We start from the raw sequence: 27,616 nt of genomic DNA on the forward strand, positions 1-27,616 counted from the left end.
GGTGATCTCTGCTTAACATACAAGGCCATGTCAAACCCAGAGCTGTTGGACATGCTACACTTAAAAAAAAATCCCAATCCCTCAGAGAGACACGCTTCAGGGATCTAAACCTTTTCATCACAATGAACAAAATGCTGGAGGGATAGGTTCCTAACCCAGAGACTCCCCAGACTCTGGAATAGACTGCCCATACATGTCAAGCAGAGGACCTCTTTGGCCCTCTTCAAAAGGAACCTTGATGATTGGATGGGAGATAGGAAATTCACCCCGGGGATCATGTCAGTCGCCCTGCTAGACAGGAGTCCAGAGAAGTAAATACTGTGGGAAGAAATAGCCAGGGAATTGTTATGGCTAGGCTTGTAGAGGCCCTAGGGCCGATAGCCTAGTACCAACCTATGACCCTATACTAACAACTTGTCAAGATAAGTTGCGCAAGAACATCAACAGAAATGTAGCAGTAAATACAACATAGGTGCACATGTCAATCATATCAAATCAGAAATACAACATAGGTGTACATGTCAATTGTATTTTATCAATATGGTTTCAAGTAGGTTTTACATGATAGTAAGCATAGATGGTATTTTTTTTTTGAGTAGTCATACTAGTAGGTAGAAGAGTTTGACTTGACAGAGAGTAAGTCATTATAGATAATAGTAGTGGTAAACTGGGGAATCAGGTTTTGGGAGGTGCAGAGTTGGCACATGTGCAGTGCCATAAAGTGGAGAGGTGTTGCCTTAGAGACGTTTTGAAAGAAGAAGCATTCCTAGTAGTCCTTATTGGTAATGGGAGGGCATTCCACTGTTTGGCAACCAAGAAAGAGTAGAACATCTGGCCAACTGCAAGTTTTTTTTTTCTACTTTCAGAAGATCGTTCTCAGATCTGAGAGGCCTACTTGGATGGTAGTGAGTAAATATAGAATTAAGGTCTGGGCAGTCTGAGGGTTTGAAGATAATTTTGTGTGCAGCTGTTAATTGTAAGTATGTAGGTAATGCTGGAATTTGAGCCAGTCCAGTAAGTGTAAAAACAGCGATGGGAGGAGCATTTGGCATTAGTTGTAAACTTTGCTATTTTATTGCAACAGGTCTCAAGCTTGGATTTCAGACAGGACTGAATATTAGTAAGTAGTGGAGCACCATATATGATAGAATGTATAAGGAAGGTTGAGGCAAGGGTTTATTTTGTGGAGCCGCCAAGGAAGTGTTTATGTCTATAGAGGATACCCAGTTTTTGACGATTTTTTTTTTTGACACTATTGTGTACATGCATGTCAAATGTCAGGTTTTCATCTAAGATTACACCTAGTAGTTTTGTATGAGACAACCTCAATAATTGTTTTCTTTTGAGAGTGTATAATGAACTCAGTCTTATTTAGGGGAGTGGTTTCGAAGGGGTGAATAATGAATTTGGTTTTGCTAGGGTTAAGGGCAAGATTGTTGTTGGTCATCCAAGTTTCAGTAGATGTAAGGGCATTTTGGGTAATTTGCTTGAAGTTCAGATATGGAGATGGCAGAGCAGATGATGGGTGAGTCATCTGCATATTGTATTACAGAGCCTTGACTAAGTGCAGAGTGAAAGTTGTTGATGAAAATACTGAAAAGAAGAGGCCCTAGTATGGAGCCTTGGGGTACCGCTGTAGATGTGTTAAGGAATGGAGAAAGTGTGTGCTGCCATTTGGTAGCTTGTTGTCTATTTGTTGGGTAATTAGAGAACCAATTTAGGGATGGGGGGAGCTGCCTTGTTTAGAGAGATGTGGGAGACTGTATCAAAGGCCGTAGAGAGATCAAGAAAGAGTGAGGATACAATTTTACCTGCATCTTGAGCTCAGTTAACTGAGTCCATAAAGGATAGAAGAGCTGCTGTAGTACTGTGGCCTGGCCTGAATGCTGAGTGGGGGAAGGGATTTGGTTATGAAGGAGAAAGTTTATAAGATGAATGTTAATACGGTTTTCCAAAATCTTGGAGATAGGGGAGAGAATAGCAATAGGGTGGAAATTGGAAATGTCAGTGCTGTTGCCACCTTTGTGAAGAGGAAGAATATATGCTTTTTTTCCAGATGCTAGGAACACAGGACTCTTGGCTAGATCTGTTAAGAAGTATAATAATAAGGTACGTGATAGTTTTACCTGACATTTACAGGTATTCAGAGGGTAAGTTGTCAGGAGCATTAGTGCCAGGTTTGAGCTTGAGAAGTAATTTTTTATAGTAGTAATAGGTACAGTAAACTTTCGCTCAACCAACCAGAAAAAAACTGAAGAAATACAGTACAATTTTCATGTATTGCACTTTGCCCCCCCCCACACACACACACACAGAAACATACATTACGTTTTTAGACTTTGAGTTTTAAAAAAGAAGATAGGAATAAATTCCCTCTCTCCCCAACCTAAGAACAAGTCAAACCAAACAAATAGTATAGGGTATGGTATTAGTCAGGCCTATTTGTAATAGTAACTCTCAAGCAACCAGAAACTACAGTTATCCCGCATCTACCAATTCCCATGGGTGCTGGTTAACCAAGAGTTTACTGCACAGGAGAGAAAGAGAGGCTGGCTGGAGAGGGAGCCGTGGTGTTTTGTGAAGAGATTTGGAGGTACAGAATTAGACTTGCAGTTAGCTTGAGGAAAGTGAAAAATTTGCTTAGATATTAGATGAATTTGTGGAAACTGACTAGTTGGGAAATTTAAGGTAATTCCTTAGCTCTAACAATTGAAGCTTTTTTTATGGCCAGACAGTGATGTCGCTTATGATGATTGGCTACAAATTTTGTAACCTTATTATAGCACTCTTCCAACAATAAGATTTGAATGGATTGTTGATTAATCAAGATGCAAGCAGCATAACTTAGTGTAGGGATGAGAAGGGATTGAGCAATACCTTTTTTCTGCCATTATTTGGAGGCATCTTTTGACTGTATAGAGTGCACCAAGCTTTTGTTGGGTGCTTTTTACTGCTTATTTTATGTGATTATTAAATTTTATACTTTCAACAATTCTGACTCCTAGAAGCTTAATTTGATATACTAGTTCTATGCTGGTGGTGTTAGAGGAACTGATTTTGAAAGTATTTTTGCAATCACTCGAATGCTTTGGGGTAAATAGGAAAAAAAATTGTTAGGGTTAAGTAGCAGCTGTGTATTAGACAGCCAGACTTCTATGATGGGTAAGACACTTGGGTGAAGTTGTTTTAATTTATCTAAGCAGAACACCCACTGTAATGGGAAGGAAATAAGAGCTGTAATTTTGCATTTTACTCCCTGTTACCTATTGGAGAGGTAGTTGGAAGTTTCATGTATATCTCTGCAAGCTATTTTTTGAAACAAATGCTGGTGGGATAACATGTCCAATGCATTGGATAAATCTGAGAAATGTGCGGAGACTAAGAGATTATTTGCGGTGTCTTTACTCTGAATTTCTCAATGCCCTGGATGTATGCCAAAGCCATTTGAGAGTTCATGCACTTCTGTTTGGTTTCTAGCCTTAATCTGTTTAGTTTCTGCCTGCAATCTTGGTGGATCCAGACAGTGATTTTTTTTTTTTATTTATTAGGTATTCTTTAGTCTGCTCCATAGTGGCAGTAGAGGGTGGCCAAGTCACTTCTGAACTGTTATTCACTGTTTAAAACCTACAAATGCACAGCTTTTATGAGCAAGAGGTCTAGTTTGAGTTTTTTTTCTGCCTGCATAAAACATATCAGCATATGAGATTTGGGAGGCATAAAATGAAAGGTGAATATTTAATACAGCACGCACAGTGATTGAAACTGTAGACTCATTTAAGAACCTAGGTATATGGATAGATTCAGCTATGAGTTTTCTAATCATGTCAACCAATTGGCTAATGATGGTTATAAAACTATAGGTTGTATAAAAAGATTTATAAAGTCTAGGAAATCAACCATAATGAAGTCAATATTTGTAGTTACATTAGACCCAAACCTGAGTATGGAATAACAATATGGAAACCCTATAAGAGAAGAAGCATTAATAAACTAGAAAGAGCACAGTGGAAATATACCAAGGGTATCCATGGATGTGAAAATTTAAGTTATTATAAAAGACTATCTGAACTTGTACAGTGTCTCTTTCAGATATCTAACAGGAGATCCTATTCAGGTATATAGGACATTTAGGGACAACTACCTCTGGGAATGTTTGGGGTTATCAAAAAGTACTAGAGAATCATCAGACAACCTATGTAGAAGATTCTATAGGAATGAAAATGTACTAACTGGCCCTCTGACAGAGGAGCTGACGCATGGAACAGACTACCAAATTACATTAAAGCAAGTACAAGTTTAGATATTTTTAAGAACAGACTAGACATTTATTATGGGAACAAGAGTTTTGGTATATTGGTAATGCCCATACTTGAAATATCTATATGTATAAAGTTGGCATGTTTGTGCGATACTGCCAAGCACAGAGTGGGAGTTAGCAGTGTCCTGTGTAAATGCAGTCACCTAGAAATTATAAATTTTCCTATAAAACTAAGTCTAATTTTTTCAATACCTAGATGCACACTGATGCACAAAGCTAGTTTGGGCACAGAAAAGCACCCACGCCTCAGGCTTGGCCAGCTGTGAACCTCCCCATACATCATTTCCCTGTATAAAGTACAGTTGTGAAAAATTTTATTATAACAGTAGCTGTCTTCCTCTTCACTGTTGCAGTATTCTTTACCCAAAGGAATTCCCGTCAGTGATAGCCTAATGTCCAGGTAGTATACCAAAGCTTTTAGGTCTTATAGCCATTGTACATCATACATATGCTCCCCACACAAGGCGTAGGTCATAAAATGATGATAGGATGGAAACACTCAGAACTGAAAAAGCCCCAGGAGGAAAATAATACTCAGGCACAAAGGAGAACATGTACATCCAGAAGGAGAAAAGGGGCAGAAAAAAAGGAAAAAGGACCTCTCTGACAGGAGGGCAACAGAAATACAGGGTAAGAGCTAAAACAGAGGAGGAAGGAGGGAGGGACAAAATACAGTAACAATGAAGAGAAGGACATTACTGCTATGGTAAGAATTTACACACACGTACTATGACATTTCATATCACTATTGCAGTGTCCTTTACCCTAAGGGAGAGTACAACAGTTAAAAGGAAGCCTGAGAGGAGGAAGACACACAGGAGTCCTCTACAAACCCATGCAGGATAGCCTCAACAGAGCCTGCCCTGGCCCTGCTAATAACATCCAATTTGTAATGTTCAGTGAAAGTATGAACAGTGGGCCAAGTTAACAGCCTCAAGGATGGAGTTAGTATCCAAATACTTTAAAAAAAAAAAAAAAAAAAAAAAAAAGCACAAGATGAGGCAACCGCCCTAGTAGGATGCACCTTAACTGATGAGGAGAGAGACTTTCCATGAAAAGAATAATAGAAGGAAATTGCCTTAGAAATTCAGGAAGAGACAGTTTGCTTAGAAACAGTCAAACCAAAAGTCCTAGGATGAAAAGAAACAAAAAGCTGCTCAGATTTGTGAATTACTTTAGTTTTGTCCAAATATCTGAGATGTCTATGCAAATCCAAGATGTGAAGAACCTTCTCACTGGCAGACTGTGGAGAAGGAAAAAGGAAGGAACATGAATAGCCTGATTAAGGGACAACTGATTGACCACCTTAGGCATAAAAGGATTAGTACTGAGAGAGACTCCATCTCTATGAAAAACTTAAGAGGAAAAGCCACGAGAGCCTGAAGTTCAGACACTATTTTGGCTGAAGAAAGAGACACACGTAGTATGATGTGGTACAGAAGGTGATGAAGCAAGCTCAAAAGGAGCCAGGGTCAGTTTTTCAAGAGCAAAACTGAGGTCCCAGGAAAGTGAAATACAGTTCTTTAGATGCCTGATATGAAGGACACATTTAAAAAAATTGCTTGACCTCAAACTGAGAGGCCAGAGGCAGATTCAAGGGCAAACAATCAGAAATTGCTGATAGGTAAGCTTTAACTGAAGAATATGCCAATCCAGCATGAAGCAGATTGCACAAGTAAGAGAGAACCAGACAAACATCCACAGATAAGGGATGCAGATGGCAAGAGAGGCATCAGACAGTAACTCTCTTCCATTTTGCACAGATATGATTTTCTGCTAGCGGGATTCTTGGCCTGCTGCAGTACTCAGAGCACATCCTCAGAAAAGAGGTACCTAAAAGGAATTAAAACACCATCACCCACAGTGTCATTTGAAGAGTGGACAGGTGAGGATGGATAAGAGATCCCTTGTTTTGTGAGAGAAGCTCCACCTGGGTGAGGTAACTTGTGGTGAATACCCCTGGCCAAGTGAGAAGGAAGGGGGGAAATGCTATCTGGGCCAAAATGGAGTCACCAGCAAGATTTTGGGAGAGTCATTCCTGATATTTTTCAGCACTTGAAGCAACAGAGGAAGCGGGGAGGCATACAGAAACATTTCCTTACAAGGAAAAGACAGTGTCCACTTTCGAAGTCAGGGGGCATGGGAGCCTGGAACAGACTAGAGGAAGTTGTTGGTTCAGAGGGGAAGCAAAAAGATCTATCTGAGGAATATTCCACCAATAGACAATGTCCAGGAACACAACTCTGTGAAGCATCCATTCATGCACCTGTGTCCCGGGTCTGCTCAGACAGACTCTCATGAGATTGTGCTCTGAGGGAACATAAACCGCCTGAACAGTCACTTGATACTGGATAGCTAAATCCCAGACGAAGAGCCTGTCTGCAAAAGAGATAGGACCTCATGCTTGTTGACATACATCACACTAATGTTGCCTTTGAATACACTGAGGGGCCCAAGATATAAGAGGGAAAGAAAATCTTGCAGATCCAGCAGCAGAACTCTCATCGCTCTTATGATGATATGATCTGACCTCTAATGAGGAGGTCAGAGACCCTAGACCTTTAGTTGGCTACAAGAGGCTTCCCACCCCATCTGAGGTGTCTGTGAATACCTCTTGAGAGGGAATTACAGCATGAAAAGGAAGACCTGGATTGAAAGAGTGAGTTGATGAAATCTACTACTGAAGCTCTAGATTAAGACATGGAAAAAAAAAAAAAAAAAAAAAGGAACAGCAAACTCCAAGGGATGACCATGTTGGAGCCACACTGATTTTAGGTACCACTGAATTTCCTCATTTGGAGTCTGACAACAGGGTGAATGGCAATAGTGGAAGCCATAAATCCCAGAACTGTGAGAAATTCTCAGTCTGTGACAACCATTTTCCAAACTCCTCCACCTCTCTCAGAGATTGAACCTTGGGAGCAGGAAAAGATGCCAGCATGGGAACAATCTAAAGCCTGTATCCAAGGAAAACATGACACTGGGAAGGTATCAACATGGACTTCATGAGGTTTACGGTGAACCCAAGACTGTGCAAAAGACATTGTAAACTGGAGATCCTGCAGCAGACTGCCGGGAGTAGGAGCTTGAATGAGGTCATCTACATAGGGAAATATCTGTATCATGCACTAACAAAGTAGAAGGCCTGTTCGTCTGAGACTTGGATTTTAATATCTTCCCTGAACCTTGTCTTGGCTTCACTTAATTTAGTTAAACACAGCAGGTGATTATCATCATTATTAAGACAGAAAATCATTTACAGTCATTTAACTTGGTGGGCTGATTTAATTAGCAATATATGTAAAAGATCATTTAAAACAGGACATTGCTTGAGCAAGCATTAACAAAATAAGAAGTTTCAGTAGACTTTATAATAGTTACAAAGATCCACAGCTTCATACAATGTAATGTTTTAAAATATCTGGATATTAAAGAATGAAGAAACTGTGTAGAAAAAATTCAGACATAACTAAGTTTGAATGATATTTTGAAGAAACAGCAATACCAAAAGTAACATTTCATAGTTTGAGTTGGAGATTTATTTCTTAACTGCTAATACATCAACCTGCCAGTCAGTTGTTTGGAATTTAATCCCTGCCTGGAATATATCAATATACTACAAATGCTTGCTACATTTAAGGATTCCTAACCAGCCTCAAGGAGAGGGGTTCTCATAATGGGCTGACATACCACAACCTCAGAGCGCATCTTCTGAAATGTTAAATAATTTTTTTGTGCTCGAGAGAGCTTGTATAGAACTGTTAACTAACCAATGGGCTGTGTATTGTGCTGACTGAAAGATATACAAGCTTCTCTCTATGGGCTAATTTAAGTTTTTGCAACCATAGCACATAGAAACTCTAAATCCAACATTCTCAGCAGGGAAATTAATACTTGCATCTTCAATGTATAATAAATCATTTTTACAGACTAATTAAATGCACAGTTTAAACTTTGCACCAGGGATCACAAAAAGCCATTTCATAAAATACTGCTCTAAATACCTCATATATACCCAAAAGGAAAAAAAATGCTTTATGTATTCTTTCAAGGTGATCCAAAAAGTAATATAGATTTAGGGCTGCTACAGTAAGCAAGTTTTCTTCTCAAGGTAAAAAACTATGCTTTAACCAACATGTTTCAGTAAGATGGGTTTCCTTATTACACAGATATACTGTATCACAGATAACCTACACTTTTTCCTTGTGATATGTTGCATCTTTCTTGCAGAAAATGATCTTGTTTTCTGAAAAAAGAACAGAACAGTTGCTATTTATAATACTGTTCCCTGATTAAACATACAAGTGACAGCCTGACAGCATGACTGAGAGAGTATGATATACGAAGAACTTAAAAGTACAGCAAAGGCTTACTGATCTCATTATTTGATAAAAGAAATTAAGATTACCAGTTTATCCTCTTTGGAAAGGTTCTTTTTTTCTTCCATCTTCCCTTTGTAGAAGGCATGCATTGCACTAAAATCGCATTTTGAAAGGTCAGAGATGGTCAGCTTTTCTTCTAGTGTCATTTCCTGTAATGCAAACAATACTGCTTCACAATGATAGTCATGAAGTGACTATACTTTACTACATTTAAGCATTGAATAAAAGTTGCATCTAAATGAAAGACAGGATGGCTTGATGATTACAGCTGTGAAGGCACAAGCAAGCCTAGTGAATCTTACCTTACCCTGCTCTTTCATTGGCTTAATTCTCCCAGATAAAAGAAAGGACAACATACAGTTATGATAATTAAAAACCTGATATTTTAAATGTCAAAACTTGCAAACACATTACAAGTCGTCCAGTTCGTAAGGACAAGTTTTAAATTTGATGTGCCTGTGCACTTAAATAAAAAAAAAAAGGTTGCAAGAGAATTGAATTCAGTGAAAGTATTGACATACTGCAACACAACCTGTGGAACATTTATTTATAAGACTGTCCTACAGGTAGTCATGAATAAAAGAATAAATTACTAAAGGTCATTACATCAGGATGTGCAAAGAGAAGGCCATGGTCAGTTGCTTATCAGGTAGCAGAATTTGCCACGACTCAAATCTTGCACTTTAAGTACACATAGGACACAGTCATAGTACACATGGGGGTTAATACCTTGAGATGTACCTTTGTGGACTATATGGAGAGAGAGAGAGACAATGATGATGAAACTCTCAAAATACAAAGCTGGTACACAATTTGAACAGCAACCTATCACCACCAAGAATGGTGCAATACACACAATTTATTACGGATATCAACAACTGGTAGACAGTCAACTGCTCTGCAAAGAATGCTTTCACCTCTCCTCCCAAGGCTTTCCGATATTAGCTAAATCCTGGTCAACCCCCACAGTACATTTTTTAGGCAATGTTAAGCTTCCAATGCTTCCAACAAAACTAAACATAATCCAGGTAACAGTAAGGTACTGCTGCTCAACAGTAGTGGCTTTAACAAAATAATCCACTTCTTATAGTTACTCCTCACCCTGGAAAGCACTGATCTATGTATCATCAGAGAAAACCTGGTTCACAGCCATTGAAAGAATTCCATCTATGAAGGGCTTCAATGCCTATCATGCGTTCAGGCCCACGACATTAGACAATGTACAATTAACAAAGCCCTTTAGGATGTAGCTAACTGTAGGACTCCCCCAGCCCATACTTCCTAACTAACTAGTATGGAGTCTCTGTGTATTAAGACATCACATTAGTAGACTTCAACTACTGTCCATAAACTAGGAAACCTGTACATCCTCAAACATGTATGCCCAGAGTTTTCTGGACTTCATTGGTTCATAGGATGATACTAAGCTATTGGCCTGGAGGCCCTTATAAGCCTAGCCAAGAATTAAGCCCATGTTCCCTCAAAGTCAGCCCCTGCTTCCCCTGTCCAGCAGGGGCACAGGTGGGATCCCAGGGGTATATTTTCTGTTTCCCATCTAGTCATCCAGATTCCTCTTAAAGAGGGCTAGAGAGGTATTCTGCTTGACATGGACAGAGTCTCTATTCCACAGACGGGGGAGTTTTTGGGACACAAATCCATCCCGACAACAAGTTCTATTAATGTCACAGACCAGGTTAAGGCCTTGTGTGTGGGTTGCGTGAGTGGCATTTGTCTTACAGATATGCAGCAACTCCATCAAGGCTGGGTCTAAAATGGCCTTGTATGCCAGACACAGGTCACCTCTGAGCAGTCTGTATGAGGCTGAGTAGAGGGACAGAGCGCTTTTAGCCTATCTGTATAGGATAGGTGTTTCACACCCTGGATTTTCCAGGTCAGGAACTTCTGTGGTCTATCCAACTACTGCATGTGCTTGGCAAGGCACATACCGAAGGGGGCATTGTACTCAATAATGGGTCTGATAATGGAGGAGTACAGGGATGTTATGACCTCCTTGTTCCTGGATGAAATACCCTTATTTATGAGGTGGGCCATGTAGAAAACCTGTACAACGGAGGCAATGTGGTGGTCAAAAGTCAGGTTGCTATCAACCTGGGTGATCAAGTGCCTCACGACTGATTCCACGCTTAGTACATTGTTATTAATGTGATAATTAGTGGGGATGACAGCTTATATTTATTCTGTAAATAAGAACAGTACTGATCTTTCATTCTTTCTTCATTTGGCTGAACTAAAATCACGCATGGAGCCCTGAGCACTGCAGTGGTACGACATATTTATTTATTTATTTATTTATTGACATTTGTTAACCGGGTTTGTCCAACTGGGCTTGTAGCCCATTTTCAGTGGAGACCTGAGGAGAAAAGCCCCAGTAATACATTTTAAAACAAGTACAATTTTTGAACAATATACTGATAATAGCAGTTATAGCAAAACTATTCACATATGTTGGGTTACATGCATAAAGTTAAAGTTGCATTAAAAAGAAGCTAAGTAACAATTTTACATTGATATAGTTCAATAGGTCAACAATAAACATTTTTTGTTTGTATAAAATTGTGCAAATGTATAGTAGACACATTGGAGAGAGAGGTATAATGAGGTACTAAGTATGGTCCTTTTGAGGGTACATAAAGGGAAGGAAGACTAGATAGGGTCATGGCAAGGGCAGGTTCTGGAATTGAGAAAATAAGCTTTTAGTTCATTTTTAAAGTGTGAGGGGTGGGAGATTGAACGTAAGTCAAGGGGAAGTTTGTTCCAAGCATGGGCAAGGGAGTGTTTGTAGAGTAGTTTGCTTACTGACCTTTTTGGGTGGTAGATATCAAGTAATTGTTGGTTAGAAGTACGGAGGGTCCGGGATGGGATGTAGATTGAGACTAAGAAAGATAGAGATGGACAGAAGGAGGGTTTATAAAGAATAGAGTGTAGCATATGAAATTGATAAGATAGCAGAAACTGGGGAAGTTCAAGCCATTGAAGAGAGTTTAAAGAAATGCAGTGGTGTGAGCTGTATGGGGAGTTAGTAATGAATCTGGCTATTTTATGGCAAGTCTGTTGCAGTTTGTTTAGAGTGGAGGCCTGGATATTGGTAAGAACTGGGGAGGCATACAAGAGGGAGGGGAGGAGGAGTGCCTGGCCCAGGGTAAGTCTAGATTCAGGGGTTAGGAATTCTTTGTTCCGATATAGCAGACCTAGTTTCTGGTTTGTTTTTTTTCATACATTGGAGTATGTGTAGGTTGAACTTGAGTTAGTCATCGATAATGCCCCTAGGAGTTTTGTGTGGTTGTCAGGTTGGATGTTTGTATTGTTAGAAGATGTAATAAAAAAGGAGGTTTTGTGATGAGAAAGAGAACGGGGAAGGAAAAGTAGGAGTTTGGTCTTTTTGGGATTTAGGATCAATAGGTTGTGAGAGAGCCATTGTTCAGTGGATAGTAGGGCCTGTTGGGTCAGGGAGTGTAGTTCAGGAATGTTATTTGAGATGGATATAAGTGTGGAGTCGTCGGCATACTGAATAAGGGAGAATTCTTTGCATGAGCTGTAACGATCATTGGTGAAGATGTTAAACAAAAGGGGTCCCAAGATGGAGCCTTGGGGAACACCAGTGGAGATGGGAAGGAAAGGTGAGGAGGATGACAGCCATTTGACAGACTGTTCCCTGCCAGATAGAAAACTATTAAACCAGGCAAGTGCGGAGGGGATAGGTGGAGGTTAGCGAGTTTGGATAGTAGTAGAGGATAAGAGACAGTATCGAAGGCTTTGGAATTAGCCTTCTGCAATTAGCAAGGAGTAAGACCATCCACGAAGACTTGCATGCTTCTTCCTTTGCACCCAAGCCCTATTCTGGACATGTAGCCACATAAATGCAAGGGTTTACATGTTATGTCACATTCAGTTCCTGTGAATGCTGTTATGCTGACATGCACCAACTGCATTACTTTTCACTCTCACTGCTAAGTGAATCTTATATTTTATCAATGTGCATCTTGACTGCATTTCATCAATACAAACTACTTGGACAAGTTAGTCCACACCCTAACCAGAGGCAATAATATTCTGGGCTTGGCCCTTACCAATATGAGGCAGCTTTACACCCCATGAACTGCAACTTCCTCCTGATCAAATCAGACCACAGGTCAATCACCTTCTCCACAAGAATGAAGACTAAAGTAAAGCCCAATATTTCAATATTCAGAGATTATGTGAAAGCTACTCAACTAAAACTGAGTTATGACCCAGCTTAATTCAAAAACTCCTTTCATTTTGATGATCCCACTGCTTTTGTTGAATCCTTCACTGCCAGATTCTATGCATATGTAAGGAGCTGCATAAATGCATCTGTTGCCCTCAAAAATAAATACAATGTCAACTCCAAAAATAAATGTCTGTGGTAGAACCCAAATATAAATAGGCTCTATAATAAAACAGAGAAACTCAATGCATGCAAAAATAAATCTAACAATCAAGATGCCAAAAATGCTCTTGAGAAAGTAAATAAGGAAATGTAGACCCTAATAAAATGAACTAAAGCTATATATGAGCTACAAATAGCCACACAGGTGAAGAATAACCACAAGACATTCTTTAGTTGTGTTACAAATATTGGCATTGTGCAGATTTAATTATATATGACATCACATATATTATACATGACATTGCATATGTGGTTATACAGGACTTAGCTAATCTACCAACAGAAAAATATAGCTCAGCCTTCACCCTCCTCAAACCTCCAAAATTCTCATATCATGTATCCACACCTACACCCCCTAAATCTTCCAAAAATAACTTCTCAAGGTGCTATCTAAGACCCTGAACATTGCATGCAACCAGATAACATAACAGGCTATAATGCTGGTCAGCTAGAAACATGTCTTGCTAGATATTCTTCAAAAGCTATTCAATATCAGCCTCAAAACTGGTTTCATGACAGACAAATGGAAGACATCAACACTCATTCCCTTGCACAATAGTGGGACTTCGATGGAGACGGCAATTATAGACCCATAAGGCTTATCAGGCTCATCTACAAGGCTATGGAAAGAATTATTATGGAATTAATGAGGACATAGATAACCTAAAGACTCTTGGCCCAAGCCAATTCAGATTTGTTCAGGACTAACTACTTAACACTTCTTCAATAAAGCTACTTAAGTAATGGTCAAGGACAAGAGAGTGCATGCCACATACATAGACCTCACAAAGACATTTAACACCATCTTACACTCTGGTATCATAGATAAATTCTCCCAGCTGAATGGCAGTCCTGCTTCTAAATGTACTGGATAGCAAACTGACTTACAAATAGGACCCAGCAAGTTATGGAGGGGTGGGGGGGGTTCTTCCCCAAAATACATTTCAGTAGCATGAACCTCAAGGTTTAGTTCTTGGGTCACTCCTCTTTGAAATTTACTTCTCAAATGTCAACACTAATGTTTAGAGTTTGTGACTGACCAAGTCTGCAGATGACTGCAAAGCTGATGCTGTCATAAGCTCACTAGAGGATACCAAGATCCTCCAAAAAGGCTTGTATCAAACAAATAAAAAGTGTCAAAACTATGGACTAAAACTAAAGGCCAAGAAGTCTACAACTGTATCATTTGGCAAGCTTGATTCCCATTGCAACTAAAACACTGACAACACAGCCCAGAAACTGATCCTGTAGTTAGGAATTTGACAACCAATGTTGACAATGTACAATCCTTTTGATCATCATGTATCCAAGGTTGTGAGGAAGATCTTTTCCACCACACAGCTTATATCTAAAGGTACTGTGTCCAGATCCAGAGATGCAATTGCTACTCTGTGCTTGGTACTCATTAAGCTGATTATGGAGTAAAATGTCCCTTTATCTATGTACTTCTCCAAACACTTGTCACATCTAGAATGACCACAATGCTTTCTCAAAGTCAAGGGCATAAATCATAAAACAAAGCAAACTGTCTCAAAGACTTGTCTCTCTTCTCAGTATCATACAGGCTACAAAGACACCATCTCTGCCACATAAAGACTATTCTGTCAGACTCATTACACATTCACAGGTCTAATGGTATCAAACACCCTCTGAAGGGATTACAATCTTTTGCAAAGTAAAAAGATAATTTATTTATTTATTTACATTTGTTGACCAGGAGTGTCTGACTGGACGTAGGTCCATTTTCAGTGGAGGCCCAGGGAGAAAAGCTGCACAATTAAAATAAACATACAGTAGCTACATTGGATTACATAGCGATTAACAATTTAACATAGCAATTACTTACAACATATTTACAGATGAAGAACATAGTACATCAGTAGACAACTAGAATCTTTATCTGTGAAGTACATAACAGACATTAACAAATGTTACAATAAGAAGTTCCGAGCATCTGAGCTTGCTATAATCAAGGCAGTTAGTGGAGTGGAAAGAAAGGTAGTGGTTGGATGGGGTGGGTGATATTAGAGTGAGAGTTGCAAGGGCATAGCCAGCATGTTTTTAGGTGCGCTTTTAGTAAAGTTTTGAAGTGGGTGCATGATGGTACGTGCATCATGTTGGAAGGATAGGTTTTTATCACTGGAAATACTGTTTCTGAACAGTCTTCTGCTCCATATAAAAACAAAATACTTCTCTTACACTGTTCAGGTAGGATGAATGGATGAATAACCACAAATTCATCCCTGGTTGAGCAGCCATGTTCCTAAAGAACAGGGGAACCATGCAAATGACCCAATATATCCTTGTTTGGCCCATCTCTAGGTTATTTATATGCAAAATATAAGGGCTAAAACTGTCATAGTATTTTAAGGCTAGGCTTAAGAGCCTCACAAATCATTAGGTTCATAGGTACTTACTAGGCTATTACCAAGAAAAGGATATTACTGAAGTGTTATGCTCAACATTGGTGTGTTCTTGTCCTTGTATAGTATGATCCCCCCCCCACCCCCCCCATTGGTCAACAGTGCAGGCTTTGTATGCTTTCCCTGGCAGCTAATGGTCTGGTGCTGCTTGGCACAGGCAAGTATCAATAAACAGAAGCAAAGAGAGAGGGATAAAATAAAGAGAATAACTACATTCCTGGTGCCACTGGTACTGTGTGCAAAATTTCATTACACATTTATCCTGAAATTAGTAGACGAGATGCAATATTTCATTTTCAGCACCGGATGGCTTGGGTACATTTTGCACATTTCATGTATATATGAAAAGCTCTGCGCAAGAACATTTTTCTTGATTATTTTAATATGACTTTGCAGGATGTGATATTGTGAGGTATTGCTGGCTGTACCAGGAAAAGTGGGACAGTGCATGTGTGGCATCATGGCTGGCTGAAGTTTTGTAAATAATCTTATGTCATTTGACTGTCACATTTATTTGTACAGATGCTTGTATTAAAAGTATATTTGTAAAAGTTGTTTATGTTAAAAATGCTGCAACAGAATCTTAACAGTTATGAATGTGTATTGTGCCCGAGTGACTAGATGTGATGTCATTCTATAACCAGCTTTAGGACAAACTCTGGCAGCAGCAGTTTTTTCGTTTTTCTTTGGAATCTGATATAAAAGATCTATATCAATTATTACAGTTGAGTTAGTTCAGTTAGTGTGTAGTATCTCATCTTGCCTTGCAGAAGCAAACATCTCAGCAGTACATCTTGGGTTGTGATACTAAGAGAGCTAACTAGGGAAAGTTTCTCTTTAGTTCAGCTAGTAACGGTACAGTGAGATTAGTTTAGTATTATTTATTTTTCTGCATCTGTGAGATTCTATCCAACTGTGTTTTTTTTCCCGTGACTGAGAACACTGTTTATTTTAACTAAATATGAAGTACGCTCCTGTTCTCAATTTTATTAAATATTTTATACCATTTCATCATGTCTGGTCTTTCAGAGAATACTTTTAACATCTTGAGTGTACTTGTATTTGTTTTAGTTACAATGTGGCCACTCTAAAAAGCCTTACTGCTTCGGTCACACACTACTATTTAAATCAGTATTAATCTGACAGTATAATTGGTTACCCTTGGTAACAGCCTTAAAGTATCTGGGTGGTGGCAGCAATCTACTTTATAGTCTGGAGAGAAGAGACACAGTTGGTGAATCTGTGCCAGACTTTCCCAGAAATGTGTGTGTGTATGAAAAATAAGACATTCAAAAATGTGTGTCAGATACCTAGAAGTTGTACACTGTGTGTCTCTATTTAAATCCGTACCTCTGCATTAGCTACCCTGCATAATCATGCATACACTCTGAGCCTTAAAGAAAGATTTATGGCAGTTGGCTGTTGCCCAGTATCTGTTTTTTTACATGTAATCCAACTGATAAGGCTTGTTCACCGACCCTGGCATAGATCGTTTTTCTTTACTGAATTTCTGTCCTGCATGTGGAAAGGCAGCCTGTTTAAAAATATACGGTTAGTGGAAATATATACTAAATACTTTACCCTGTTGTTCACAGCAATTTAAAGTCTGAAATTAAGGTCTAGCTTTGTTCAATACGGATTGCTAACCTTTACTGTGTATATGAAGCAAAAACTCTTTGTAGAGACACGGAGCTGCTTTTTACCGTATATTCTATAATTGATGTGAATGTGAAATGTTTGCTTGCCTAGTGGTTAGAAGTATGTGTCTGAAAGGTTCTCACACCTAACATATCCTTCATTTGTAGGAATACCCCCTCAAAATATCTAAAAATAAGAGCTTCCTGCCTGAAAGAAGTTACCCTGAAAAACAGTACCCACTATCTTCCTAAAGTCCATCCCACAAGTGGCCAAGGTTACTTTCCTTTACTGTACTGTTACATTTTGTCCTGTAAAATGCTGTCCTGGGTCTAAAGCCACCTATAGTAAATTGGCCCCTTCAATGTCCTATTTTCCAAATAATCACCATTGCCCCAACACTATTTCTAGCCCTGAACTTAATCCCGGAATACTGTACTTGTACTCCACTCTCCCACCCATAGCCCTGAAACCCAAACTCTGTGCTCTCTACCTGTAGCTCACAAATACCCTATACAATCATATAACACAGCCCAATTATATTCTATAACTTAGTTCTAAGATATAGCTTAACCTACTGCTGTAACCCCACAGTTTAAACTGGATAAGTCAGATTCTGTATACTTACCAAGGACTGAATTGGAGTCAGTGTTAGTCCCGCCCTGCTCCCGTCACTGCCCCCAATTCCCACCCACCCCCACTATCTCTACATTTACAGGTACTTAAACACACCCCTGCTAAAGTATCCTATTCACTTCTACCTCATACTCTCCTCCCTGTCTCCACCATCCTATTAGCCTCACCAAACATATTTCTCCCCACCCACACCATTGTCTCTGATTTGACCATCAGATCTATCACCGTCTTGTCATACATACTAAAGTTCAAAATAAAATACTCCTCTCTCATGTTATTCTACTCTTTACTACCCATTCTTTTCACCACTTATGTACTCACCTTGTATGAAAACCATATGATTACTATCAGTACCCTAAAGGACATACTATCACTCCAGCTGTAAAGCTTCCCACCTTCAGCCATGTTAATAACAAAGGGTATAGCTCTTACGTGGTCCCTCTTTCAGTATACCAACCCCTTGCACATTACCTCTCAATCTAGACAATACTACAAAATTTTAAACAAACTCCTGAAGCTTATCATAAGGTACAGACCAAGCCTCATACTCAGTGGAGACATTCACCCCAACCTAGGCCCATCCATCTCCGATAAATACTCTCCCTCCACCAGTGACCTAAGCCTTAAAACTATAATCAGCAGACCAAATAACCCTCTCCTGGCCTGCCATCTGAATATTAGAAGTATTAATAACAAGATACATGAACTGCTTGCCCCCCTGGCTGTATACTGCCTTGAGATTCTCTGTCTATCTGAGACCTGGTTAAAACCCAACACTAAAGACAATGAAGAGTTTCCACCAGGGTATAATATACACAGACTGGATCATGCTTCCAGGAAGAGGGGGGGGTGGAGTAGCCATACTCTACAAATCTGAGCTGAATCTGACCATAGTTGTTAATCAACCACCTCAGATTAATAACTCAGAAATACTTGCCACAAGACTGCAACTTAACAAAAGCAAATGCATCAACATCATCTGTCTGTATATCCCCCCAGGTAACAATTTTGCCACGCTTGAAGATATTCTTCACTGGCTATCATGTCATTATCCCCAAGAAACCCTGCTACTTGGAGACTAACATAGATTGGGGAACCTGTTCCTCAGAATGCTCTTCTACCCACATCAACCTACATGCTTTCAAACAAACCATAACCACTCCTACCAGACTAGGTAAACCCAACCAAAAAGAAAGCGTATTTGACTGGGTACTAGTAAATAGTAACCCCCAACTGTACACTGATGATACCCTCCCTGATGACCTAAGTGACCACCTTCTCATTTACATAATTAAACAAAAAGCAATCAACCAACAACAACCCTTACTCAGGAAAGTCAGAAACAAAAGAGACTTTGACCCTGCCAAATTCCAACAGGAACTTAACTCCTGTAACTGGGCTATGCTAAAACACCCCCCATTAGATGAGGAAGTTGTATATTTTAACAACAAATTCCTTGAAATCCTAGATTTGCATGCAGCTTTCCATGTACTAAAGTAGAAACTGAACCATGGCTTTCCAAAGAGTCTAGACAAAAAATTACCAGTAGAACCAAAATGTGGGCTCAACGGTGCTTCAATAAAGACCCCCCCATGACCACGTTAAATATAGGCAAGCTAGGAATGAAACTAAAAAATCCATAATGTAAGACAAACAACCATACTATAGTAATTTACAAACTGCTAACCAGAATAATTCTCAAAGGTTCTGGGCAGGCCTGAATAAATTACTTAATCCTGGTAAAACATCTACACCTACCCCTGCCGCTACCATTGATAAAACCCCTGAAGATATCTCAGACAGTTTTAACTGCTTCTTTACAGAGACAATTAAAGCCGTAGCTAATCAATTACCCCCTAGATCCTCTGGCCCTGATAGTATCACCTCCAAAAAACAACTCTTGTTTAACCTAAAACCAGTGTCCATGGCTCTAATCCATTCTTTGATCAAAAAATTAAAACCTACCACACTCTCTGCTGACCAACTTCCGAGTACCTACGCCATTGCCTATCCAATATCAATACTAATTAATTGTACCATAGCACAGGCTAAAATCCTCACCATTTGGAAAACATTCTACATAATCCCACTACATAAAGGAGGTTCATCCACTGAATTCTCCAATTATAGACCAATTGCCATACTTTCTCCACTTGCAAAGATAATGAAAAAATGTATACATAAACAATTCATGCACCATCTAATCCAAAATCACCTCATGGCTGATACTCAATACGGCTTCCGACCTCACCACAGTATGACCTCAGCCATACTGGCCTTCACCAATACCATAAATAATCGTAACAATAATTACATATCCTCAGCCCTCTTCTTAGATCTATCCAAGACACTTGACATGGTCGACCACCAACTTTTGATTGACACCCTGCAAACTTTCAGGCTAGATTATAAGGCCCTTCAATGCTTTTCATCCTACCTCAGTGAGAGGCAGCAAGCTGTTCTCTGGCAGAATAAGCTCTCCAACCTGTTACCAAATACCAATGGAGTACCACAAGGCTTCATGCTAAGGCCCCTACTGTTTTTCTTCTTTATTAATGACCTACATACGGTCATCCCAAATGTCACCTGCATTCAATACGCTGATGACTCCACCCTGGTTTGCTCAGCTACAACTCCCTCAGACTTGAGGTCTGCTACCCAGTCAACATTTAATACTGTGGAAAACTGGCTCTCTGATCGTTATTAAACCTCAAAAAAACTAAAATGTTACTATTGTCACCAACACATAGGTCGACTGCTTTTACCTTCACTATAAATGCAAAAGTTGGCACAATAATCTCCCATGACCCCTCTACAAAACTACTAGGTGTCATCATTGACAACAACCTAAAATTTGACCAAAAAGTAAATCAAACTATCAAGACCATCAATACAAAACGTGGGTCACTGTATAGAATAAAAGCCTTCCTAACCCCTCCAGCCAAGATTGCTATAGCTCACTCATCTACTTTCTACACTGCTATACGCTTCCCCCCTTCTCTTCAATCTAAACAAGACTGCACTCAGACTGTCAACCTGTTATAATCACATTGCCCAATCTGCCACTGGCCTGCCTTTTAGAATACACCACTGTATCAACCTCAAACAGCTTGGGTGGCTTGAACTACCTAATCTAATCCAATACAACCTTCTGATTATGGCCAATAAAATTCTCTATAACCCAAATCATATACCAGCTCTTAGAAACATAATCACCCCATAGCAATCCAAGATTGCTTTGATCCTCAAATTAACTAATAATTCAAACCATCAAAACTAACAATGCAGCTGGTGATGCCCTATTTGCAAACTCTGGAGGTAGAGTCTGGAACTTACTTCCAGCTGACATCACAATGCTCTCCTCCACTGACCAATTAAAAACCAAACTTAAACAACACCTGACACTAAACTGGCTTTGTCACTGTAATAAGCCTGGCTAACTCTAATTAAGAATGTTGAATAAACAAGTAATCTAGTTACTATCTATTTGTTTCCCTGGCTGTAAACAGTGGTAACCTTTAACCCGTGAACTTGTCTATTCCTGATTGTCTATGTATACTTTGTAAAAATATCTATATTGTTTCTATTCTGTTTACCTAGAAATTTTATTTTTAATGATTTTTTATTGTATCTGTTTATCTTGGTGCTTTTCTCCCCAGCCCTCCGCTGAAAATGGACATGTATCCAGTCGGACTATCCTGGTTAACAAATGTAAAATAAATAAATAAAATAAATAGATACCTGAACTGGGACACAGTGCTCCAAAGTGGGACTTGTTTGGGATCTGGAGAGACAAAGTCCAGTCCCAGTGAAGTGTGTTCCATGTGTGCTCTTGGAAAAATCATGCTTGATACAGAGAGCTACATTTGAAATACTGTGTAAATCCATTTCTGATTTTAGTGACTGCCTCTCACCAATGTTAGTGGTGAGAACTGGGTCTCCTTGATTACTGGTCCAGGGTAAAGAGGGGCCGTCACATATTGGTGGTAGTGGTGGGATATTAATTGAACTTTAGTAGCCTGAAAGCAGTTGTTACTGAAGGTGTATGTACTCTCAACAGTCACAAGGTAAACATTCAAGAGTTTCATTTTCACAATAGTTTTATTTATTTTTTGTTAGTTAGTTTAGTCAGGGGAAAGCAGGCAAAGATGTTAGCAGAGGATTATGGCAAGCTGACAAAGAACCAGTTTGCCAAGGTGTGTGAAGCAAAAGGACTGGTGCATGCCAACCTGACTAAAAAGGATATGATTTCAGCCATAATCACAGCTGCAGCATGATCCAGCAACCAGGGATGGGGATGTGCAGCCTTCGGAAACAGGACAGTTCACCTTTACCTTGGAGGACTTAAATATCCACATGGAGTTAAGGAGACTTCAACTGGAGGCCAAAGATAGACTGCAGCATTTGAAGATCAAAGAAAAAAAAGAGACTGCTGTGTTTGGAGGCTGAAGAAAAGGAGAAACAGCATCATTATGAACTGGAGGCCAAACATTTGGAGACCAAAGAGAAACTACAGCATTTGGAGGCTGAAGAAAAGCAGAAGCAGCATCAGCATAAAAAGGAGATACTGACCCTTCAAGAGGGTCCTGGAGGTAATGGGGAAGGAAATAACCAAACCCCAGAAGGAATAAAGGTCAATAAATTTCTTCAACAATTTTAAGATGATACTGATTTGGATAGTATTATTTGGTTTACCTTTATAAAGGCGAAACACAGTCGGGCGAACAGCAAATGTTCGAAAGGCTGTTTACAAATTTTGCAAATGCCAAAAGAAAAAAAGGTTTGAATGTACAATGAAAAATGTACAGTGACATTCGCTCATTGCATATTCGACATTGTGGGGCGGATTGCACTATAGTGGGGATTGGGAAATAGTTCCTTTCCCCACTGTAGTGCGATCTCGGAGTTAGAATAATAAAATGTAAATAATAAGTTAGAATAATAAAATGGGGGAGGTGCAGCCTCCCACATGGGGAGTGCAGGGGGGCTTGCCCCCCCCCCCCCGGCTTTACACTTTGTTTTTTTTTTTTTTGTTCGACATTAATGTTCGGAAAACAGCAAATCTGCTTTTCGATTTGCTGTTTTTCGAACATCAAGGACTGAGCCCTCAAACCACTGTGATTCGAGTTTATGAAGGTAAACCTTTTATTCTTATATTTGATAGGGCATGTAATCAATAAGATGTTGACCAAGAGCTCTGGGTACGGTTCTTGACCCCCTTACTCCATGGTAAAACTGTAACTGTCATTTCTAAATTGTCTGATAATGACTGTTTAAATTATGAATAAGTCAAATATTTACTAGACTGCTTTAACACCTGAAGCTTACAGAAAAAAAAAATGTTTTGTGAGCATAGACACAAGGCAGATAAAAGTGTATGTAATTATATTGCTGTGTTAAGCACTTACTTTCATAGGTGGATGAGTGTCAGGTCACCACTTTTGAAAGGCTAGCAGACCTTTGGGTGAGTGAACACGCCCTTAGCAGTTTGCCTGAGGACATGAGAATCTGGTTGGCAGACTGAGAATGTAACTCTGCAGATGAGCTGGGGAGAAAAGGGGATCTCTAATTAGTAAATGGGGAATCACTGTACAAGGAAGGGCTACCCAGTGCTGCACATGGATATAAGGGAACCCATGCTGGGCAGCCTAAATCACTTCAACGGATTCTGGCAGTAACAGGGAAAGCCACTAGTTCAGGTACACAGCCAGGATTAGAGCTTAGACATTTTAAATATAACCAGGGTGGCCATGTAGTATACAAATATCCACTGAAGCAAGGTGGGGAATGAAAGGTGAGGGAGCCAGTAAGTGGGAATAACTGGAGACAACAGAAGTCAAAAAATGGAGCAACTGATGAAAAAACAGCCTTGGAATCATCAATGAGTATACGACCACCTCTAGTTCCATATAAAATGTTTATTCCACCATAACAAATAGAACCACATGAGTATTCACTCTAAAAGGTTAAGCGCTTTCACCCACAGGATAGTAGGCTTCATCAGAATACATTAATAACATAAAAATATACACATTTTTACTTCATTATTTAATTTTGTATATAATTGTAAGAGGATATGATAGTATATTTATATGTTTTTTACAAATATAGTTAGATTTACTTGTGTTTAGAACAGGTTATTATTGAGTATAAGTACTTAATACTTACATTTATATAAAGAGTCTCGACATAAGTAAAGCACTTTTTTAGTTAGATAGGGTTCAACATACACTTGGAAAAATCATTATATGAATGTAGTAGTTAAATAATTTAATTGTCAGGTATTATTATTTGTATGTAATGTTTTTGCATGGATACGGCAGACTTGACTGGATAGCTGGTCCCGATATTCATGTAGGTATCGCTTTAAAAATGCAAAAGCTTTTGGCGCCAATTTTTAAAATAAAAATTGAATTCAATGTTATTAATGTATTCTGATGAAGCCTACTATGCTGTAGGTGAAAGCGCTTAACCTTTTAGAGTGAATACTCATGTGGTTTTATTTGTTATGGTGGAATAAACATTTTATATGGAACTAGAGGTGGTCGTACAGTCATTGATGATTTCGTGGCTGTTTTTCCTTCAGACAACAGAAGTACCAAACTATCACCAGAGTTTTTATCTATCACAGTGGATGGAAGACAGGCCACTGCCAAGAGAGAGACCGCCTCTGACATAACTTCAGAACTGACATAACCATTGTGAAGGCTGCAGTTGTTAAAGAAGGGTAGTACTTGCTTGGGCAGTCCACACCAGTTATAGCTTTAGTAGGGACCCCATTAAAATACCTTTGCACAGCATTCACCTTGACTGGGAGGGTGGAAAATGGAACAAGCAGGTAGGTATGTCTGAGGATATCCCTGCAGATGTCTTAATGTGGAATGATTTTGATAGGGTAGTTCCTTTTGTGCATGAAGTTATACTCGGTCAGGCTTGGAGACAGGCAGGTAGTCTGGAAGGGACCCAGACCGACCCCATGCCTGCAGCTGGGACTGGTGATGTGGTTATTTCAGGGAGGAAGCTAACTTGTAGCAGTGAACCTGAAAGGAAACCACAGCTGCTGGTAGGCACTGATGTTTCCGTGGACAAGATGACTGTAATGACAGAGGTGAGTGGTAATACCCAGGTTGACAGGGAGGCACCATTGTCAAAAGATACTAGGGTTTCTATGGAAGGGGAGCTATGAATTGTTATGAAAGTATAGTTGAGACGGGCACAGTTTTCAGATGCTACCTTATGAGGCTTGAGGGAGATAGCTAAGGAAGCACCTTATGCTCAAGAAAAGGGGAGTCTGTATACTGGAACAAAGGGTTACTGTATAGAGAGTGGACCCCTGAGGGAGAGCTAGAGGCTGAGGCAATACTGCAGTTGGTAGTGCCCACAGCCTACTGTCGGACACCTCTAGCAATGGCCCATGACATACCTACCTTTTGCAGGTCATATGGGCACAAAGTGTACCAAGAGACGTATTATGCAGAACTTCCATTGGCCTGGTATTGCAAGGGATGTAACAGGGTGCTGCAGGACCTGTGAGCAGTGAAAAAAGATACACAAGGCAGGAGACAAGTTCAGAGCTCCGTTAATGCCTCTACCTGTGACTGAAGAGCCATGTCAGTGGGTAACTATGTATATTGTGGGGCCTCTGAGTGCCCCAAGTTCCACAGGGAGGACATATAACCTGGTGGTAGTAGACTATGCTACCAGATACCCTGAGGCAGTAGCTCTGTCCTCCACCAAGGCAGAAAATATGGCAAATGCTTTGTTAGAGATTTTCAGCAGGGTAGGTTTCTCGAGAGAAATACTGACTGACAGAGTTGCCAGTTTTATGTCAGACCTGCTGGCTTGTCTGTGGAAGCACTGTGGGGTGAAGCACCTAAATACCACCCCCTACCATCCCCAAACTAATGGTCTTGTGGAGAGGTTAAACACTACACTAAAGACCACGCTACAGGCATTTGTAGACCAGTTTAGGAGAGAGTAGGACAAATGCTTGCTCCATCTATTGTTTGCATACAGAGAGGTAAACCAGGAATCCACAGATTCTTCACCCATTGAGTTACTGTGTGGGCATAGGGTTTGAGGGCAGTTAGATTTGATTGTGATGAGTGGAACGGAGAGTGTGAATCCCATAAAGAATCAGTTGTGGCATATGTCCTAAATTTCAGGACAAGGCTTAGGGAGCTCATGGGCTTGGCCCAGGAGAACCTGGCAGGACCCCAAAGGTCTGGTATGACAGGAATGCTAGAGTCCAAGAGTATGCTCGGGAACAGTCATTATGGTGCTTACTCCTGTCAGATACAATAAGCTGCAGGCAGCTTGGGAGGGACCCTTCAAAGTGGTAAGAAGGTCAGTACTGTTAATTACATGGGCACAAATTGTACTATGTTTACATAATGAAGCCTCAGCATGTCAGGGAGATCCCTAGGCAGACTGATAAGGGCAGGGTTGACCATTAAGGCCAGTAAGTTTCAGGTGGGTATGTCAGAGGTCTCTTAACTGGGACATAGTGTGGGGGAGTGATAAGATTAGGCCAGGACCTGCTAAGGTGGAGGCTATTCAGACATGGTCTGCCCCTGTTACCAAAAAGCAAGTGAGGGTATTATTGGGGACAGCGAGATACTATAGAACCATTGTTCCTAATTATACGATAGCTGTTCCACTCACAGACCTGACCAGGAAAAACAGGCCAGATAAGGCAGTGTGGACCCCAGCCTCTGAGCAGGCATTTCAAAAGCTTAAAAGGGCTCTGGGAGGGCCCCCATATTAGCCATTCCAAATTACAGAAATGCCAATGCACATGGATTCACAAGACAGAGTATAGGTTAATGTGTTCCCAGAAAGGCCCATTCCTATTGAGCAACATTTTTCCAGGGTCACTTGAAAAACTAGCCTAAGTCTTCAAAGTGGGGGAGGGATAGGACGTTGTGAAGTATTGCCTGCTGTGCCTGTATGTGTGGCATATGCCAGCATTACTCATTGTTGCTTATATATTTCTGTCATCTGTAGGAAGGCTAATCCATATCTGTACACCTTGTTTATGCCCTTTACAAATGCATTAGAGTAGAAAAGTCTGAGAAATGATCTTGGGAGATTACTACTTTTTGACAGTGCATCTTTTGTTATTGTTTCCATTTGTATTTTTTTATCTTCTGTCACCTCCCTCCAATCTAATCCCTTTATAACCATATATCTTAGTTTGCCTAATATTTTCCTACATGGGAGGTTCTCCCATTCGATTCTCGGCTGGAGTGCCTTCTGTGTGGAGTCTGCACGTCCTCTCCGCAGTTGAGCGGGCATTTGAAAGACATGCGTAAATGGGCGTGCCTTCGTTGAAGGTTGAACGTCAAGCTGGCACCTCGTCATTCGTGAAAATCTACTGCCAATCATTAGCGGACTGGAGTTCCGCTGTGGCGACCCCTAACCGGGAAAAGCCGAAAGACAACAACAGATTTACAGAAGCTGAAGTATATTGACAGAATTCCTCTCATCCACCTCTTTAATCAGCCAGTTACAGCAACAACAATGGTACATATTGAGCAAACAAACCAACGAAAAACTGCTGAAAACAAAAAAAAAACAACGCAAAGCAGAAAAATGGATATATATATATATACAGACCCCAATTTTAATATAAGCACTTTTGTTTAAACATTTCCAAACTTCTTCAGTTCTACCTCAAAACTGCATGAATCCACTTTTAAAACTTTTCCACATCACATGACTCAGCAGTACCCAGTCATTTATACAATGGGCTATATATTTTATTTATACAAATCATTCAAAGTAGCAGTTT

General features: G+C 39.9%; 2 protein-coding genes across 2 annotated transcripts in view; one reads left to right on the forward strand and one right to left on the reverse strand.

Moving 5' to 3' along the window:
* Positions 1–27,616, forward strand: part of MLYCD (malonyl-CoA decarboxylase) — a 1,175,690-nt gene that overhangs the window by 355,995 nt on the left and 792,079 nt on the right. The gene's annotated exons all lie outside the window — the stretch shown is intronic.
* The window catches only part of LOC122807952 (DNA topoisomerase 1-like), a 559,610-nt gene continuing 540,693 nt past the window's right edge, over positions 8,700–27,616 (reverse strand). The window contains exon 7 of the mRNA XM_044078985.1: positions 8,700–8,849. Within this exon, the coding sequence (XP_043934920.1) occupies positions 8,700–8,849 (150 nt within the window). The remainder of the gene's footprint in view (positions 8,850–27,616) is intronic.

Source organism: Protopterus annectens, chromosome 8.part0 (genome assembly GCF_019279795.1).
Source record: "Protopterus annectens isolate FY-2018-M chromosome 8.part0, PAN1.0, whole genome shotgun sequence".
NCBI lineage: Eukaryota > Metazoa > Chordata > Ceratodontiformes > Protopteridae > Protopterus > Protopterus annectens.